Source organism: Aegilops tauschii, chromosome 6 (assembly GCF_002575655.3).
Source record: "Aegilops tauschii subsp. strangulata cultivar AL8/78 chromosome 6, Aet v6.0, whole genome shotgun sequence".
Taxonomy (NCBI): Eukaryota; Viridiplantae; Streptophyta; class Magnoliopsida; order Poales; family Poaceae; genus Aegilops; species Aegilops tauschii.
This window is the reverse complement of record NC_053040.3, coordinates 85793420-85811350: the sequence shown is the minus strand read 5'-3', so window position 1 is coordinate 85811350 and position 17931 is coordinate 85793420. Positions and strand designations below refer to the sequence as shown.

At 47.1% G+C, this 17931-nt stretch overlaps 2 protein-coding genes across 2 annotated transcripts; one reads left to right on the top strand and one right to left on the bottom strand.

Annotated features, from left to right (window-relative positions):
• Positions 1-5893: 5893 nt before the first annotated feature.
• Positions 5894-8954, bottom strand: LOC109773214 (uncharacterized). Its single transcript, XM_020331909.3, has 6 exons — positions 8826-8954; positions 8472-8596; positions 8133-8189; positions 6976-8036; positions 6572-6842; positions 5894-6488 (listed from the first exon to the last, which is right to left on the bottom strand). The coding sequence occupies exons 1-6, from the start codon at positions 8952-8954 to the stop codon at positions 6119-6121; spliced, it is 2013 nt and encodes a 670-aa protein (XP_020187498.2). The 3' UTR covers positions 5894-6118.
• Positions 8955-14400: 5446 nt separating this feature from the next.
• On the top strand, positions 14401-16873 carry LOC109773215 (NAC transcription factor NAM-A1). Its single transcript, XM_020331912.4, has 3 exons — positions 14401-14874; positions 15083-15426; positions 15542-16873. Exons 1-3 carry the CDS (start codon positions 14628-14630, stop codon positions 16184-16186), a joined length of 1236 nt encoding a protein of 411 aa, XP_020187501.1. The 5' UTR covers positions 14401-14627; the 3' UTR covers positions 16187-16873.
• Positions 16874-17931: the final 1058 nt, after the last annotated feature.

Genomic DNA, 17931 nt, shown 5'->3' with positions numbered 1-17931 from the left:
CAGTCAGTTAACTTGACAAGCATGCAGATACAGTCACAAACGCGTATGAGGGTATATCATTGTGTAATGCCCCATCTGTCAGCGAGTGGTTGTGCTCGGCCGAGTTTTTTTTGCATAAAACACCCTCATATTCTTTTTATTCACGGTCAAGCCTGACAACCGCGGTGCATTTTTGCAGAAAACCTCCTCACATTTTTATTTGCAGAAAAACTGATTACTGTACTGCTCATGAATGGAAAAACTAGTATTGCTCATGAATAAAACACCCTCATATTCTTTTTATTCGCGGTCAAGGCTGACAACCGTGGTGCATTTTTGCAGAAAACCTCCTCGCATTTTTATTTGAAGAAAAACTGATTACTGTACTGCTCATGAATGGAAAAACTAGTATTGCTCATGAATAAAACACCCTCATATTCTTTTTATTCGCGGTCAAGGCTGACAACCGTGGTGCATTTTTGCAGAAAACCTCCTCGCATTTTTATTTGAAGAAAAACCGATTACTGTACTGCTCATGAATGGAAAAACTATCACCAAAAAAGATCAGCTCTAGGCCTTGAACATGCAACCCATGGTTAAATGATGGATTGATTTAGCCACTACACCATTCACGTTCGGCTGCCAAACATTGATAACAATATTTTATTTATCGGCAGAAGATGGCGATAAATTTTTCGCATAATGGGAAGTGGTCCCACCTTTTATTACAGAGAAAAAAATAATTGAAAAAACCGTGCCGACCAGCTATCAAACCCACGACCAGAGCCTGGCTCACATGATGTGCTAGCCAATACGCCCAGTACATCTAAATGTTAATTCTGGATAACTAGCCTTTATGTACTACTAGTACTAGAAAAATAAGCGTTATGGTTACTGTAGCCCATTTTGCATATTTTTTTTTAGAAATTAGTAGATAGTATGTTAATTATAAATATTGTAATAAAAATGTAAGTTATAATTTCAGTAATAAATAACCTTTAAATATTCATGTGTTATAATTCCTGTACATGCAAACGTAATAACCTACTTTAAAAGTATTCATGTATTATTTTAAAAATATACATATATTTAAACATATTCATGAATTATAGAAAATGTTTATATCATTTGAAATAATAATAAAATACTATAAATATTATTTTAGTTATACAATCATTAAAAAAGTCATACATTTGTATAGTTGAATGTTTGTACAATTTAAAGTTTTCATAATTTTAAAGTTAAACGGTTGATCCGAATATTCATCTGTGTCAAATATTTCAATTGTATAATTTCTGAATATAAGTCATGAGTAAATATTATAAATAAGTGAATATTCATAAATATTTAGAGTGTATATATATTTTGGATTCAATAAACATATTTATTTAATAAACATTTTCAATGTCGGTATATTTTTCATATGTACATGTTTATATTTAAATTTTTTCATTCTAACAATCATTTCTATATGTAATGTTTTTAAAACGTTACTTTACCTTATTAATTGTGTTTCACAAATAGCGCGTGCAAAATGGGCTGCAGTATCTTCAGCCTATTTAAGCTGCACATGCGTCTGCTTGTTAATACATGTAGTATTGTTATTCAAATTTGACACTGGAACTTGATTAGTGGATTGGTTAGAGAACCTGGCGTCGTAAGCGTAAGCGACCAAGCACCTTCACTCACTGACATATGGGTCCATGCAAACGGATACGCCCGCATAAATATTTGTGAACGTATCTGCACCTTGAGTCAAGTTTAGTAACTGCAATTCCGTATTTTTAAAGTTCTAGCACCAAACTAAATATCAAATATAAGTTCTGCGACTTCTGATGATATTACCTCTTGCTGGGAATAGCAATGTGCAATTTTAGGTGTCTCAGAGGTTTACAGAAATCTAGTGAAATTTTGGACGCATCACCGAATGTATAAGGTCGTGTATCCTGGGTCCTGGCTACCTAGGTGCTTGAAATTTTAGCATTTATTTTAGCATTTTGACAGTGTTATATTCCTTTTTGTTTGTAGACGTGGATCAAATTTGTACCAAATATATGTGTACATTCCCGCCAAAAAGAAGAATATGTGTACGCGTAACATTGAATATGATGATGTTGTAGTATTGTAACAGACTAAGGACCAGTTCTTTTGAGCTATGCTGTGGAAATAAGCTCCTTTGAGAATAAGCTTCAGATAAGCTCTTATGGAAATAAGCTTCAGATAATAAGCTAGCCAGTTCTTTTCCATGTCTGTTTTGTCAGCTTATCCCTGTATGGTCAGGAAAAAGTCTGTAATGCCCTTGGACTGTATTGTTGTTCGGATTAAATGATATCATATTATTTTTTATCATTTTGATACCCATATGATCATGAATTCGACTTCCAAACGCTACAATATGCCAGTGTGCTTTCATCTATTATTCATCATGTCAATAAAAAGGAATTGGAAGAATTAATATGTATTACAAACAACAACTAGATATTGCTTTCTATGCAAATACAATGATATCAACCAGAGGGCAACAATCTTGTACTTATACTTGGCACAATCATCACATCCATATCAAAATTAGTTCTGCCATATATGAGAAACACGTCGTAGCAAATCAAGATGAAAACAACATACATCAGCAGCAACTCATAGCAAATCTACATGAAAATTTTGCAAAATCAAAATCAGAGGAGCTCCTAGCTGATGCTCGGGCTCACGGCCAGGCAGGAGGGGAGGGGAGCGAGGGTCCTTCGTCGGAGTAGCACGTCGGCCGGAGTGGGCGTCGTCCACCGGAGTGGAGCCCTGGCCGGACCAGGCCAGGACCTGCTGCTGGACACTGGGGGAGGGAGGGAAAGCGCCCGAGGCAGCTGGGGTGGGAGATGCAGGCCTACCTGCCGGCCATGTCGCCGAAGCTAGGGGCGTCGAGGAGCAGAGGCCCAGCGGCGGCGGCGGGTTCACTGGAGGAACCCTAAGGAGGAGCGAGAGGCATGTGGTCGAGTGCGGGAGGGAGGGGATCAAGTGCCAGCCTCATCTGTCCGTTTGTTTTTCATCGGGCATGTTTCTGGTGCAGGACTAGGCAGTGGCAATTTTGACGTAATAAGATCGAATGACAGGGCCACATCGCTATACCCTTTCGGTTTTAAGTGAGAAGCTGCGGGAAGTTGCAGGAAGCTACCCTCCCCCCCAGCTTTTTTCCATTGTGAAGGAAAGGAAATGAAAATAAGCCGAGCTAGCTTTTACAAAACGAGTTCTTTTGATCTTCTAGCTTATTTTGACAATAAGCTGTTAGTAAGCTGAAAAAAATATTTGGGGTCAGTTGATTTTTCCAACCGTTGGATGCAAAATCAACGGCTTGCACCTTTCTTCAACCTCCCGCACCTTCCTTCAATCTTTCTTCCTCCTGCCGCCACCTACCAACGGCCAAACCGATGGCCCCCGCCACCCGCGACCGCATCGCCGCCCCGCCCTACACTAAACAGCCCCCGCAGCCGCACTTCCACACCCCCGCCATCCCTCTAGCCCTGCCCGCGTCCAGTGTTTTCTGCGGTGAAGCCCCACCACCGCCCCCACCCTAAACCCTAAGATAGATAATGGGGTAGCCCTCTGGCGAGCCCCTTCCTTCTCCTTCCTTCCCTCCGGGCTCGTTCCTTCTCCTTCAAAATCGACTGACCATAATAGCTAAAGTCAATCGACTGACATTTAGCTATTGTGAATAAGATACTACAAGATCTACCTCGTGAGCCCACCAAGATTTAACAGTGTTGAACCCATGCCAAGAGGAAGGGTCGATGGAGGGAAGGTCAAGCCAATATATTGTCATGTTCCAAACATTGGAGGCGCAAAGCAGCATTACTAAATGATATGGGGCAGCTTACACAATGTTGTCGGGTTTTACTTTTTCGTAATTTTTGCGTTGGTTTGGGTCTTAGGGCATCTCTAATGGCATGCATCAAAATGGTCACACCAAACGCCCATGGATAGCCAATAGGGGGTAGCAATGTAACCCGGTGCACAAAAATCCGCCCCTGTTTTTTCCTATATCCGAGCACTCAAAATAATTAAACATTAATATCATCCTTCGTCCATAATCATGATATGAAAATTCCAATGCAACAATAATTCGAATATAAATATTACAGTCAGAGCATGAAGTTTTGCAATAAAATAGTTCAAATTTGAATTCAGCTTATTTAGTTACATTTTGTAGTTTTTCCCTCGAAGCGTGCACAAATGCTCAACCAGATCATTCTGAAGCTGCACATGACTTGCTCGATCGCGAATTTGTTGATGCATTTGGATAAAATCCTCAAATGTTGCCGGATTCTGCTATGGAAGTTGGATAGGATCATCCATGTGCTCAAATTTCAGACCATAGCAAACTCCCTCACCATCACCCCACAAACATGTTGTGCATGATCGTACAACCTATCATCACCTCCCACAACGTCTCTGGATCCCATATTTTTGCAGGTCCTCAAACAACTGCAAAACGAGCTTGGAACACTCTAAATGTCCTCTCCATCCTTCTTGGTCTTTTCTTGCCCCTTGGACCAGAGATGTTCTTGACGAAGGTCGCCCACGAAGGATAGATACTATCACAAATATAATAATCCATGTTGTAGTCATAATCATTGATGGTATAGTTGCATGAAGGAGCTTCCCCGCACACAACCATGCAAACAATGCATGCCACTGCAGCATGTTGATGTCATCGTGAGATCCGGGCATCCAAAGAAGGAGTGCAAATCTAGAGGTTTTGTGATGCAACTACTTCAAGAATGATGACAGGCTTCTTACAGTGTCCCTGATATTGCCCTTGTAGAGCATGGGCAATTCTCCATTGTCAGTGCATGCAATCCAGGGATCCGAGCATACCTGGCCACCCTCTTGCTTCCGACAATGTCATGAGCCTAGCTTGCGGTGTCTTTGGTAGTTGGTTCTCTCAACTACTTCGGTCCAAACCCCTTGACCACCTTAGTAGCAAACCTGACCATGGCTTTGAGACATGTGCTTTCAGACATCAGAGGTACTCGTCCCACAAATCTACGGCCATGCCATAGGCAAGCATCCTTAGCAGTCATGTACTTCTGGTCACCAGAGAATCCAATGTTTACAATGCCATCCTTCTTCAAGATGAAGTAGTCATCATAGGCCCGGACATCATTGTAGAGGCGATTGAACATAGTTTCCCTAATCCGGAATCGAGGGCTAAAATAGGGCTCGAATAGCACATCAGGACAAAGTAGTCGCCTATCAGCATCATGTGCCCCCTTGTACTATTCCGATTCTTCATTCGATGTCGCTTTATTGATCACTTCAAATTGAGAACACGCTCCTCCGCATGTTGGGCATCTTCAATACCCGCATGCATAATCACAATTTCATCCCCATCCTCCGCATGTTGGGCATCTTCAATACCAGTCATATACATCCACCATTTGGATCCCTTGGGTTCTCAACTCCTCCCCCATCAGGATTGGGTGTGTCAAAAGCATAGGCCTACCAGACGGACGTCCAGACGCCCGCAAACCTCTCCAGCTGTGCTTCTGGTTTGTGTGCACGGTTTTGGATTATCTAGCGTGTCCGGACAATGTGGTCCAGATATTTGCGGGCATTTTTTTTGAACACAGTACAAACGCAAGCGCTCATATACACGCGCATACACTCACCCCTATGAACGTACACACGCACACTCTACCCCTATGAGCACCTCCGAAAGACTGAGCCGGCATATTATCTTAAAATTTACGAGTCATCGTAGGCACCTCGCCATCGACGGGAACGTCTCCTCCCACTAAATGCGCATCGCCGAAAATTCTGAAATAAATCCAGAAATAAATGCGAGCACCAGGACTTGAACCCTGATGGGCTGAAAATACCACAGTCCCTCTAACCATCAACCACAGGTTGGTTCGCTATTTGCGGGCATTTTGATGCACGGCATTGGATTTGACCTTAGCTGTGTGCAAGATAGGCTGGTCGATTGTGGGGTCATGGGACCGTGGCACAATGGCACCCGTTAACAATTTGAAAAAGGAAATTATTTATATACAAATACTCATGTTCAACTTAGTCTTCCAGAACATCATAACAAGCAACAAGCAACTCTGTTCTAGATCATTCAAAAAAAGAAAAAAAATACTATGTTCTAGGAAGAACCGGGAGGTCCTTCAAACCGTATGTAGTCGTACATGACCCCTAAGAATATGCTGTTCGCCCTCGTCTGCGTGATGTGGATGGTGTTGTCGCCTTCCCGGAGCAGCCTCCCGCTGATCGGGAACTCCAAGCTCCACTGCGTGCCGTGGTCGCCGTGCCTCGCGATCGCGTTGCCGTCGCCGAACGCCGGCGTCCCGAAGACCCCACCCACGCGCCTCGTCGCCCCGTTCACCTGGAACTGCAGCCTCGCCGCGTGAGCGGCCGCGAGGGCGACGCGCAAGGTATAGGTGCCGCCGGGCAGGACGCGGTCCAGGTTGAACCGGATCTGCCGCGTCGTCGGCACGATGTCGTCGCCGACCTTTCTGCACGACAGATCAACATCGATCAGTACCTATGCCGTTTTGGCTTGGACTAAAGTGGAAATGGACCCATATGTGTGTCTTACCTTGTGACATGGGCGAAGTACCAGTCCTTGGAGTGATGGCTTTCGCCGACGGTGTAGACGAGATCGTCCGTCGGGTACAGTTGGGCGTACCTCTCCCACAGCCCGTACTGTCTGTACATGTCTTTGTTCTGGAAGAGCTTGTTGAGGTACTTCGGGTCGGGGTCGGGGACGAACATCTCCTTCGCGCTCCGGTCAGGGACGCCGATCTCCCACAGCGTCGGCCCCGATCTCGGGGCCTCGTACACAAGATCGCCGAGGTTGATTGCACCGCCTGTTTCAAAGTTGAAAATCGAACAAACCAGATCGTCAACAAAACAGTACAGAGTTGGTGTTGGATCTTGCAGACTTTGAAATAAATCTGCAAACTGAGACGCTAGCTAGTAGCAGTATCCAGCAGTACTAACCGGGTGTTACGGTGACGCGGGTGGTGTTCATGTAATCGCCGAGAACCCCAGGAACCCACGCGTAGAGGTTGTACTCCCCTGCCCGAACGTTGTCAATGGTGAACTTGCCGGAAGTGTTCGACGCCGTCGTCCAGAACTGGTAGCCCTTGCTCTCCGTCGCCCACGAGCCAAGCTGCCCGGGCGCGGCCAGGCCAACGTAAGCTGCCCGAGCAGGCATGTTCTCCCTGCTCACGTACCTGTCCCTTACGAGAAGTCGGCCGGTGACGGAGCCTCTCTCGCCGGCCTTGTTGAAGTCCGGCGACTCCGGGAAGCTGTAGGGCCACTTCTTCGCCTCAGCCTGGGCGGCCGCCTTGGCGTCCTCCCAGAGCGCCCGCGGGTCTCCCTTCTCCGAGTTAGAGTTGAGGTAGACGAACACGGGGCCCATGACCTTCTTCCACTGCTCGCCGTCCCCGATGCGCGCCACAATGTCGTCCCCGACGTAGTGCCTCCCGTGGAACATGCTGATGCACGTCGGGCCGACATGCGAGGTGAGGTCTCGCTTGAGCGGCCCGCCGCTCTTGAACTCGCTGCTGGGGGTGACGACCCAGAAGCCGACGTGGCTCGGCTGGCCGCTGCTAGTGCTGACCCACCCGTGCACCCGGTTGTCCTTGGTGTCCAGCGTGTACTGGTACTTGTCGTCCACCTCCCCCTTGAACTGCGGCTCCGCCGGGTCGACCAGCAGCACCGCCTCCTTGTACGCCAGCGGGGAGCTGCGGGGCGCGTCCCGGTCGGCCGCCCGTGGCATGTACCGCTGTACGTCGTCCGAGACGGCCATGTAGTTGAACCTGTCCGTGTTGAGCTTGAAGGCGAGCCGGGCCTGGGTGATGTCGATGGCCGGCGTGTCCGCGCCGTGCTCCAGGATGGCGTAGCTGTAGAACCCGGAGCTGCCCTTGAGCATCACCAGCCTCTTGTCGACGTTGAGCCGGACGCCGTTCCGACGTTCCGGGCTGTACGTGCTCCGGAACGACAGCTCCACCTGCTCGTCGCTCTGCGTTACCACCCTGAACTCCGAGCCATCCAGCCTACGTACGTACACAATAGAGCGATTCTAGCTTAGTATTTGCACTTCATATATTTATATCAAGACAATGCGATTAAGTTAATTCGCGACCACGTACGAATTGAGCAAGTCTCGTTGATCGGAGCCGGGGATGTCCCACACCATATCCCAGTACCTGCAAAAGGTTAATTACAAATCATATATACAGATCTTGTTTTATTAATTACCAGAACAAGTTAATTAACACGCAAGCAAGCATGAAGCATGTACTAAAGGGGTGTTTGGTTTCAGAGACTTTTTTTATGTTGGGACTAGAAAAAGTCCCTAGCAAACCAAACAGGGTGGGACTTTTTACTAAAAGTCCTTAGAAGCACCTCCTTAAGAGTCTTTTTCAAAAAATCCTAGGGACTAAAAAAAGTCCTAGGACTAAAGAACCAAACACCACCTAAATACTAACCCGCCAGTGTTTCTGCTCCTGGTGGAGTGCAGCAGGTTCGTCCCTTCCCCGCCGTAGCGGACGCCGGTGATGTGGCCCCCGGGCCTCGACAGCGACACCTGCACCAACCCGTTGTCCACCACGACCTGCATGCACACGTAAGTATGTAAGTCATACGTACATGCAGCTTAAAACGCTTGATTGCATGTGATTTTATGGCCCAAAAAAGCCGTCTATATAATCAACATCCAGGTAGTTTGAAAAGAAAAGAAAAAAAAATGCAGATAACACAGCTAGCTGTCGGAAACCGACGACGAATTCGATCCATGAACTTGCACCAACGACGAGCAACTAGCTAGCCATATATATGCGCACCTGTCTACTATCCACGCGCAGCGTAACGCCGCCGCGGGATCCCGACGGTGGCGCCGCCGACACGGCGGCGATCTGCAGCATCAACGACACGGCGACGGCGAGCAGGATCAGGTGCGCCGTCGTTGCCATCGTGAGGTGTCAAGTTCGCGCGCGCGTGCCGTCGCCGGGTTGGCGTACGTGCAAAACTGATGAGCAGCTAGCACGCGATCGATACCGTGATGCCGAGAGTCGATTCAACTTATTGCTTGTACGTCGTAGCTCATGGTCTCCATATATTGGTGCTACGGCCTGGGCGCCGAACTAGCGCGGGACCGAACCGGACTGCCATACCTTTTACTAATTTGGGAAAACGTTTCAAACTGAATTTAAGCACGCGTAAACCGCTCGCAGCACCGTCGGATCTCTGTTCCTTAATGACGCGTGATCGCCTTGTCTGTACTTTGCACAAACCTTGAGCATGTGTGTTCACTCTAGCATGTGCTGGCATTGACTTCACGTGATAGCACGTTGTTGGTGAAAATATATCTAGCTAGAAACTGCTTTTATTTTTTGCGAGAATATAGTATCTAGCTAGGAGCTTCTCACTCATTATCATTGTGTGAAAATTGGCACCGTTGTTGCTGCGTGGTATTTCCCTACTTTTATAACTAATTATTTTTTACATCATTGTTGCCGTGACACCGCCATATTGCTAGTGGTGCTGCGAGGGACACCGTGTTACAGGATCCACCATTGTGATGCAAAGGTGTACGACAAGCCGGTGATATGAGGGGATCGACGCCTCGTCGTGAAATGGACGCGTCGTCGGTGTTGTGACTCCAAATGGGTCTTTAAAGTCAAGAAGCATGTTGATGGATCTGTTGAACCCTTATAGCAGGCCTGGTTGCCAAAGGTTTTAAACAACGTTATGGTCTTGATTACGACGATACTTTTAGTCTTGTTGTCAAGCCTACAACCATTCATCTTATTCTCACCTTGAAAATTCATCGTGGTTGGTCTCTTCGTCAATTGGATATTCAGAACGCATTCCTCCATGGTGTCTTAGAGGAAGAAGTTTACATGCGGCAACTTCCTGGTTTTGTTGATCCTAATCCGCCTCAACATCTTTGTCTGCTGATCAAGGCAATCTATGGTCTCAAACAACACCCCCCCCCCCCCCCCCGGTTGCGTGGCATGCCTGTCTTGGTTCAGCTCTTCGGTCACATGGCTTTGTTCCATCTAGTGCAGACACGTCTCTGTTTCTGCTTCCACAGCGCCCTAAGGTCACGATGTATCTTTTGGGTTTGGAGGTTACACATACTGCTGCTGGTCTCTCACTCACTTAGAAAAAGTATTTCTTGGATCTTCTTTGTGGTGCTGGGATGCTGAAGTGTAAGTCTGTTTCCACACCCATGTCTGTGACTAAGAAGCTTTCTGCTGACACTGGTGTGCTTCTTGCTGCTGATGACGCTACTGAGTATCACAGTATCGTTGGTGCTCTACAATACCTCACTATCACTCGACAAGATATTTCCTTGCAGTTAACCGTGTCTGTCAGTATTTTCATGCACCACGTGATACCCACTGGTCGGCAGTTAAACGCATTCTGCGTTACGTTCGTCTCACTGCCTCGTTTGGACTACATCTTCGGCATGCTTCTTCTATGTTGTTGTCTTCCTTTTCTGATGCGGATTGGGCAGGGAGTCCGGATGATCGGTGATCCACGCAGGGATATGTTGTGTTTCTTTGTTCAGATTTGATCGCCTCCAATGCTCGGAAGCAAGCTACCGTTTCTCGGAGTAGTATGGAAGCTGAGTACAAAGCTGTTGCCAATGCTACAACTGAACTTTTTTGGGTACAGTCCTTGCTGCGAGAATTGGGTATCCCTCAAGATGTGCCTCCGGTTCTTTCATGTGATAATATTGGCGCCACTTACCTATCATCTAATCCTGTCTTTGCGCAGGGACGAAGCATATCGAAGTTGATTTTCATTTTGTAAGGGAACACATTGCACAAAAGGTACTACAGATCAAGTTCATCTCATCTAAAGATCAACTTGTTGATGTCTTCACAAAGCCGCTTCCACTTCCTTTGTTTGAAGTCTGTCGGCGCAATCTTAACCTTTTTGATACCGGTTAAGATTGAGGGAGTGTGTTAGACTCCTTCCTGTATACGAATAGGACTTGACTTACCGTATATACTTTGTATTTGTATCTCTATCATTTCATTATATAAAGATATGAGCCGCACCCTTTGGAGGCGTGCGATCCCCTCAAACCTACGTGAACCCTACTTTTACACCCGGTCACGGTCAGTATCCGATTTCGCCCGACCAAAAATGTCTCCCGAGAAGAAATGCTTAGGGCCTTCCCGTTACCGCCCAAGCTTGTCACTATAATCCAATCCAATCCAAAAGACCGCGCGCTGTGGATGAAGAAACATTTTTGAAATTCGTTCTTGGTGTTGGCTAACTAGCAGCCAGTTGACTCAGGAACTTACTAGCAGCCAGACAAAGAGAATCATGAAACTCAATTTAACATGCTTATGGCGGCTCCTACGCAAATACACATGCGCATGCACGTTACCTGCGCATGGTTTCTCAGGCAACGATCGGATTGGATCACGAGGTAAACGGTACAGTTTTCCACGTTTCCACCTCCTAAATTATCGACCGTATACATCTCTGATTTATGTTGTCCACTGTCCAGCTATAAATAGCACTGGCTAGTTTATCCGTCGATCCGCACCACTGGAACAGTAGCACCTTTCTATTAGCTGGCTTTGCGAATTGTGAATTAGCCTGCCCGATCTCCGGCCGGCCAACAACAATGGCTCCGGGCGGCGCCGGTGCCACCGCTGCCTCCAAGGTGACCGTCGCTGTTGCCGCCGTCTGCATCCTGCTATCCATGCACGTCGCAGCGGCCGCGGCGGTGGCTGCCGGGGACTGTGGGCGCTGTATGCAGCAGCTGCGCTGTCCGACCTCCTGCAGCTGCGAGGCCTGGTGCCGAAACCGTGGGCCTGAGTGCGAGTTGTGCGTGGAACTCGAAGGGCTCTGCCTCATCCATTGCTCCCAGCGCTGTCCCTGCATGGACATACGCCTGCAGTCGTCTCGAGAGCTGCATGCATGAGCTCCGTGCAAGAAGCATGCATGGGATATGGATGGTAGACGCAGTTGTGTTGTTTCTTCGTGTGGATCTATGGATGTATCTATAAGTATAGCCTTGTTTAGATGTGGAAGACAATTTTCAAGAGAGGCTTTAGTCAGTACAAGCTTGTGTTCCTCAGTGTAGCCTCTGACCTTTCTTAGTTCAACCGAATGAACTATTCTTTTTTAAACACAATTGTGCCTTTCCACTTTTTCTTAGGGAAGCACAGTTTTTGTTTCTTTTTCGAGAAGCACGGGCTGTGTTTTTTTCTTTTCTAGGAAGCATAACTGTGTTTTTTTTTCTTTTTTCGGTGCTTCTCATGTGAGCACAACTACGCTTTTCTTTTTTTGAGAAGCACAACTCAAGAAGCACAGACTGTTTTTTTTTTTCTCTCTTCAAAAAGCATAAGTATGTTTTTTGCTTGCGGAAAAGCACCGCTTCCAAAAAAATTATACCAAAACCAAGCAAAAACTGAAAAGCTAAAAAAAACAACAAACAAAATTAAAATACAAAAACACGTGTAGACAAGGAAAAAAAATCATGAGGGTGCGCCCAACACATGACACGTGGCGGCTGCTGGGCGCACCATTGAGGTGCTTCTAGGTAAAAAAACATGACCTCTGCGGGAACCCTCCAAGTGGTACCGTTAATAAGTCGCTCCCTAGCAGTGCCCGATTTTGGCCATGTCACCGTGGACTCCTGAGTTATAGTAACAAGTGATTTTGGCCCAACGAAAATTGTCGTTGTTTCGTCAGTATCCGAGGAGTCACTAACGAATGGTGACCCCTTTCGGGGGACCTCGAGGGGTCACTTTTGATGGTCTGGAGCGCACAAAGTGGTGCCTCCAGTCGGCGTTATGGAGCCGCCGTCACATGTCGCGTGTTGGAGACTCCCTATGAATTTCAGTTTTTTTTTCTGTATGCATTTTCAGATTTTAGTTTTTTTTTATTTTGCTTGGCTTTCCTATGTTCTGAAGAGAAAAAAATTATTTTTTTGCGAAGCACGTCTGTCTGTGATTCTTGTGAAAGAACATATTTGCTTCCAAAGCATAACCTATGCTTCCGCTAAAACCATCACATGTGCTTTCACGAGAAACACAACCCGTGCTTCCCCAAAAAGGAAAAACACAACATGCGCTCCCTCCACCCCCTCCCCCCCCCCCACCCCCAAAGTGAAAACCGTAACCTTGCTTTCGGACTCTGGTTTTTTCTTCCGCATTTTCTTTTGCCAGTGTGTCTGATTTTTTGGATTAGTTTTTTTGTTTCCATTTTTTTTCCGGTTTCTGTTTTTTTGGCTTTTTCATGGGAAAAAGTTTACTAAAACCTATTAATAAGGGATCTTGTTCCAAAGATCTCAATGCGAGAAATTCAACGATTAAAACAGTTTGGTATTTGGACACATGGTTGAAGAGATAAAACATTTTGAATAAACAAAACAATAAAAAAGGAAAAAATATTAGGTTGCGACAAGTGTGCGCACAATAGTGCTTCACTTCTCTGAGAAGGTGAGGAGTGACCTTTATAAGTGGTAACCCTTAAATAGTGATTTTCGCAGTATCCGGTTTTTGAGCGAACAAATTTTTTTGCGCTCTTGGCCAATTTTGGCCTGAGAAGAAATGCTTAGGGCTTTCGCGGCGCCCAAGCCTATTACCATGATCCAATCCCAGAGATTTTCCAACCAATCCAAAAGACTGTGCGCCAGATGGAGAAACATTTATGAAATTCGTTCTTCGTGTTGGCTAACTAGCAGCAGGTTGTTTTCATAGAAAAAAATAGCAGCTAGTTGTTCCCGCAGGAAAAAAACTAGCAGCCAGTTGACTTAGGAACTTTCTAGCAGCCAGAGAAACAGAATCATGATAATCCATGAATATTGTAAGCATCAATATTAAGTCTAAGACTTGAACTCTGGTGGGTTGGAGATACCTGCATTCCTAACCATCTAATCACAGGTTGATTTGCTCTTTTTTTTGACGAACTGGTTGGTTCCATAAGGTGTCTGAAATGAGGTCACCGTGTTAAAAGAGGTATCCCTTGATTAGTTGCCCCGAGGATACTGAAATGGTCACGCTGTTAAAAAAGAAAGCAAGAAAGAGGTCACGATGTTAGGTATCATGCGGCCCACCAGAATATGCTGAAATGGAGCTCAGCACGGGCCGACAAAACACCTAGCCCAGGAAGCTACGAAGCCGGTGCAAACTAAGGCCTTGGGCTGAAGGATGGGGCAAGGTGAGCCGTGTCCGGTCCGGCTCCCCCGCGCCATCCCAGAAGAAAAAAAAGTGAGGAAGCGGAATGGGTGGCCGTGGTCGCGCGAGCTTGCGCCGTCCGGTGGCGATCTGACACGCGGTACGAGCGGCGGCCGGCATACGTGTCCAGCGGCGACGGCCCCGCGGCCCCGGGCAAGGTACAACGGAGCCGTATTTACTCCTCCCCTGCTCTCCTCGCCACGGTTTTCACAGCCGCCCCGAAATCACCAGAACTCCCACCGCAGATCACTCGCTCGCCTCTCCTCTCCTCTCCTCCCTCCCAACCGTCGCTGTAACAAATCCCAGTCCGTTCCTTCCTTCACACTACCTAGAAGCTTTGGCAGTTGAGTTAGGTGCCCACCACAGGGGCGCTCGATCTGGTGGGATCATCCGGTGTGTTTGTTGGTAGCTAGCTAGCTAAGGGAAGAGGATCCGATGAGGTCCATGGGCAGCTCGGACTCATCTTCCGGCTCGGCGCAAAAAGCAGCGCGGCATCAGCATGAGCCGCCGCCTCCGCGGCAGCGGGGCTCGGCGCCGGAGCTCCCGCCGGGCTTCCGGTTCCACCCGACGGACGAGGAGCTGGTGGTGCACTACCTCAAGAAGAAGGCCGCCAAGGTCCCGCTCCCCGTCACCATCATCGCCGAGGTGGATCTCTACAAGTTCGACCCATGGGAGCTCCCCGGTATGTTATGTCTATCTCGTCGGTCGTGCTTAGTTTATCAAGCGCCGCAAAATTCCGGCGCAATTAAATAATCGAATAATCCATCCATCTCATGCTTATACTCCTGTGCACAAGTATTTTTATATTCTTGTAGTACACATGTGTGTAGATGGTTTATGTATGTGATCCTGTCGTGCTTGTTCATGCGCTCGGGATCGGGATCCATCAGAGAAGGCGACCTTCGGGGAGCAGGAGTGGTACTTCTTCAGCCCGCGCGACCGCAAGTACCCCAACGGCGCGCGGCCCAACCGGGCGGCGACGTCGGGGTACTGGAAGGCCACCGGCACGGACAAACCTATCCTGGCCTCCGGGACGGGGTGCGGCCTGGTCCGGGAGAAGCTCGGCGTCAAGAAGGCGCTCGTGTTCTACCGCGGGAAGCCGCCCAAGGGCCTCAAAACCAACTGGATCATGCATGAATACCGCCTCACCGACGCGTCTGGCTCCACCACCACCAGCCGACCGCCGCCGCCGCCGCCTGTGACCGGCGGGAGCAGGGCTGCTGCCTCTCTGAGGGTACGTACACGTGTCGATCGCACGGTCTAGCTAGCAGTATTTAATTGCTCTCCAGCTTAATTAGGGTATTGTTGATGGTTGATGAAGTTAATTATGTACGTCGTCGTCTCATCAGTTGGACGACTGGGTGCTGTGCCGCATCTACAAGAAGATCAACAAGGCCGCGGCCGGAGATCAGCAGAGGAGCATGGAGTGCGAGGACTCCGTGGAGGACGCGGTCACCGCGTACCCGCTCTATGCCACGGCGGGCATGGCCGGTGCAGGTGCGCATGGCAGCAACTACGCTTCATCTTCACTGCTCCATCATCAGGACAGCCATTTCCTGGACGGCCTGTTCACAGCAGACGACGCCGGCCTCTCGGCGGGCGCCACCTCGCTGAGCCACCTGGCCGCGGCGGCGAGGGCGAGCCCGGCTCCGACCAAACAGTTTCTCGCCCCGTCGTCTTCAACCCCGTTCAACTGGCTCGAGGCGTCAGCCGCTGGCATCCTGCCACAGGCAAGGAATTTCCCTGGGTTTAACAGGAGCAGAAACGTCGGCAATATGTCGCTGTCATCGACGGCCGACATGGCTGGCGCGGCCGGCAATGCGGTGAACGCCATGTCTGCATTTATGAATCCTCTTCCCGTGCAAGACGGGACGTACCATCAACACCATGTCATCCTCGGCGCCCCACTGGCGCCAGAGGCCACCGCAGGCGCCGCCACCTCTGGTTTCCAGCATCATGCCGTCCAAATATCCGGCGTGAACTGGAATCCCTGAGCAAATGATATGAACACCACATACGCGCATGCACGCTCGCATGCATAACTTTTGCAAGTGTAGCCAGTAGTTGTTGCAGTTTGTGGTAGTCGCTTTCAGTGAGCACTGAGTAGCTAGCTGCATGCACATCACCATTGCATGGATATATATGGCTGCATTGCACCATGGGCACGTACTTGTGCGAACTTGCTAGCCATATAGTAGTACATAGCTAGGAGTATTTTCGAAGTAAAAAAGATCATGACATAGTACTCCATATATATTGTATTAAATATATATTATAGATATATGAGTATGACATTAGCTTCATACGCATATATATTGTAGTGCATATAGTAAATATATATATATATATATATATATATATATATATATATATATATATATATATATATATATATATATATATATATATGCAGTTGATTACAATCCCCAGTCGGATATAATTTCTGGCCTGGTCGAGCTACTCATCATGTATAAATAGGCGTGTATGTAAATAAGCAACGCATGGTAATTGCATGCACGCGTATGATTGATCTACATGGACGCACATTGTATAACGTTTTTTCCCGCAAATTAAGATTTGTGAACTAGTATATTGGAGTGGTTTAGTTATTATGTGAATGGCCCTTATGCGCCAACCTTTTATATATAGATTGGAATTTATATGCTAAATATGCTTGAAAATTGTGTGTCATCTCCTTAATTTCATTTTTCAAAGGAGAACATCATCTTGACAGTTGTCACATGTCCAAGATGTCCATGGATGCCTCCCTAATCACCGCGCTCATGTAAGTTCTATGTCGCCTTGCTGCCACACTTAAACTAGGGAATGATATGTCCACGAAAGACATAAGTACACCTCTATTTCATCCTTCGATTCAGCTTTCAAGATGTGTGCCATGATTATACAATGTCTCTTACTAGCCCATAAACAGTTTTACGTGGGACACGCTAGGATCCCTTTCCCAACTAGATCAAACGGCCAAGATAGGGTGTAGATGTACTAATTCAACGTATGTTCCCCTTAGGTGCACCCCTAACTTGACGACGGTGAGGATAACCCATCCTTTGGTCATGTAGCATCATCTCTTTACTATGGACTAAGGGACTACTGCCTCGAGATTCACTATTACTTCCCCCTTTTCCTACGTCATTCACATGACATATTCTCTCATGAGGTACCCGTTTCTCACTAGCCAACCAAAATTTAAAGTTAAGAAATCCATTTGTAACCCTCCGTAAGGAAATATAAACGATCTTATATTGTACTCCTTCTGTCCCAAAATAAGTGTCTTAACCTTAGCTAAGACACTTATTTTAGGACGGAGGAAGTATCATATCGTGACGACAGACTTGAGGTATAACCTTAGCTAAGAGTAGAGTGATAACCGGTTTTTTTTTCAACGAGAGTGGTAACCTACATCGAAGTAACAATGTGGCCCATATCTGTTATGAGAAACTTGGTAACTTTTGTGTGGTGTTTATCAAAACTCTTGAAATGAAAGGATTAGTTTCCTGCATTTTCTTTTCAATATCAGTCGCATGTCTAAGAATTTTCATCATTCCTCCTTAGATCCCTTTTTTTACTCCGATAGTATTTCGGATCATAATCAATGCATTCTAGATCAGAGTTAGGCGACATACCTACGCGTAGGGCAAACGACAAGGAGACTGGTGAGGTCGTTAACACTGGCCATCCCTATCTCCACTCGCTTGATATATAAATGAGAATAAAAAGTGTT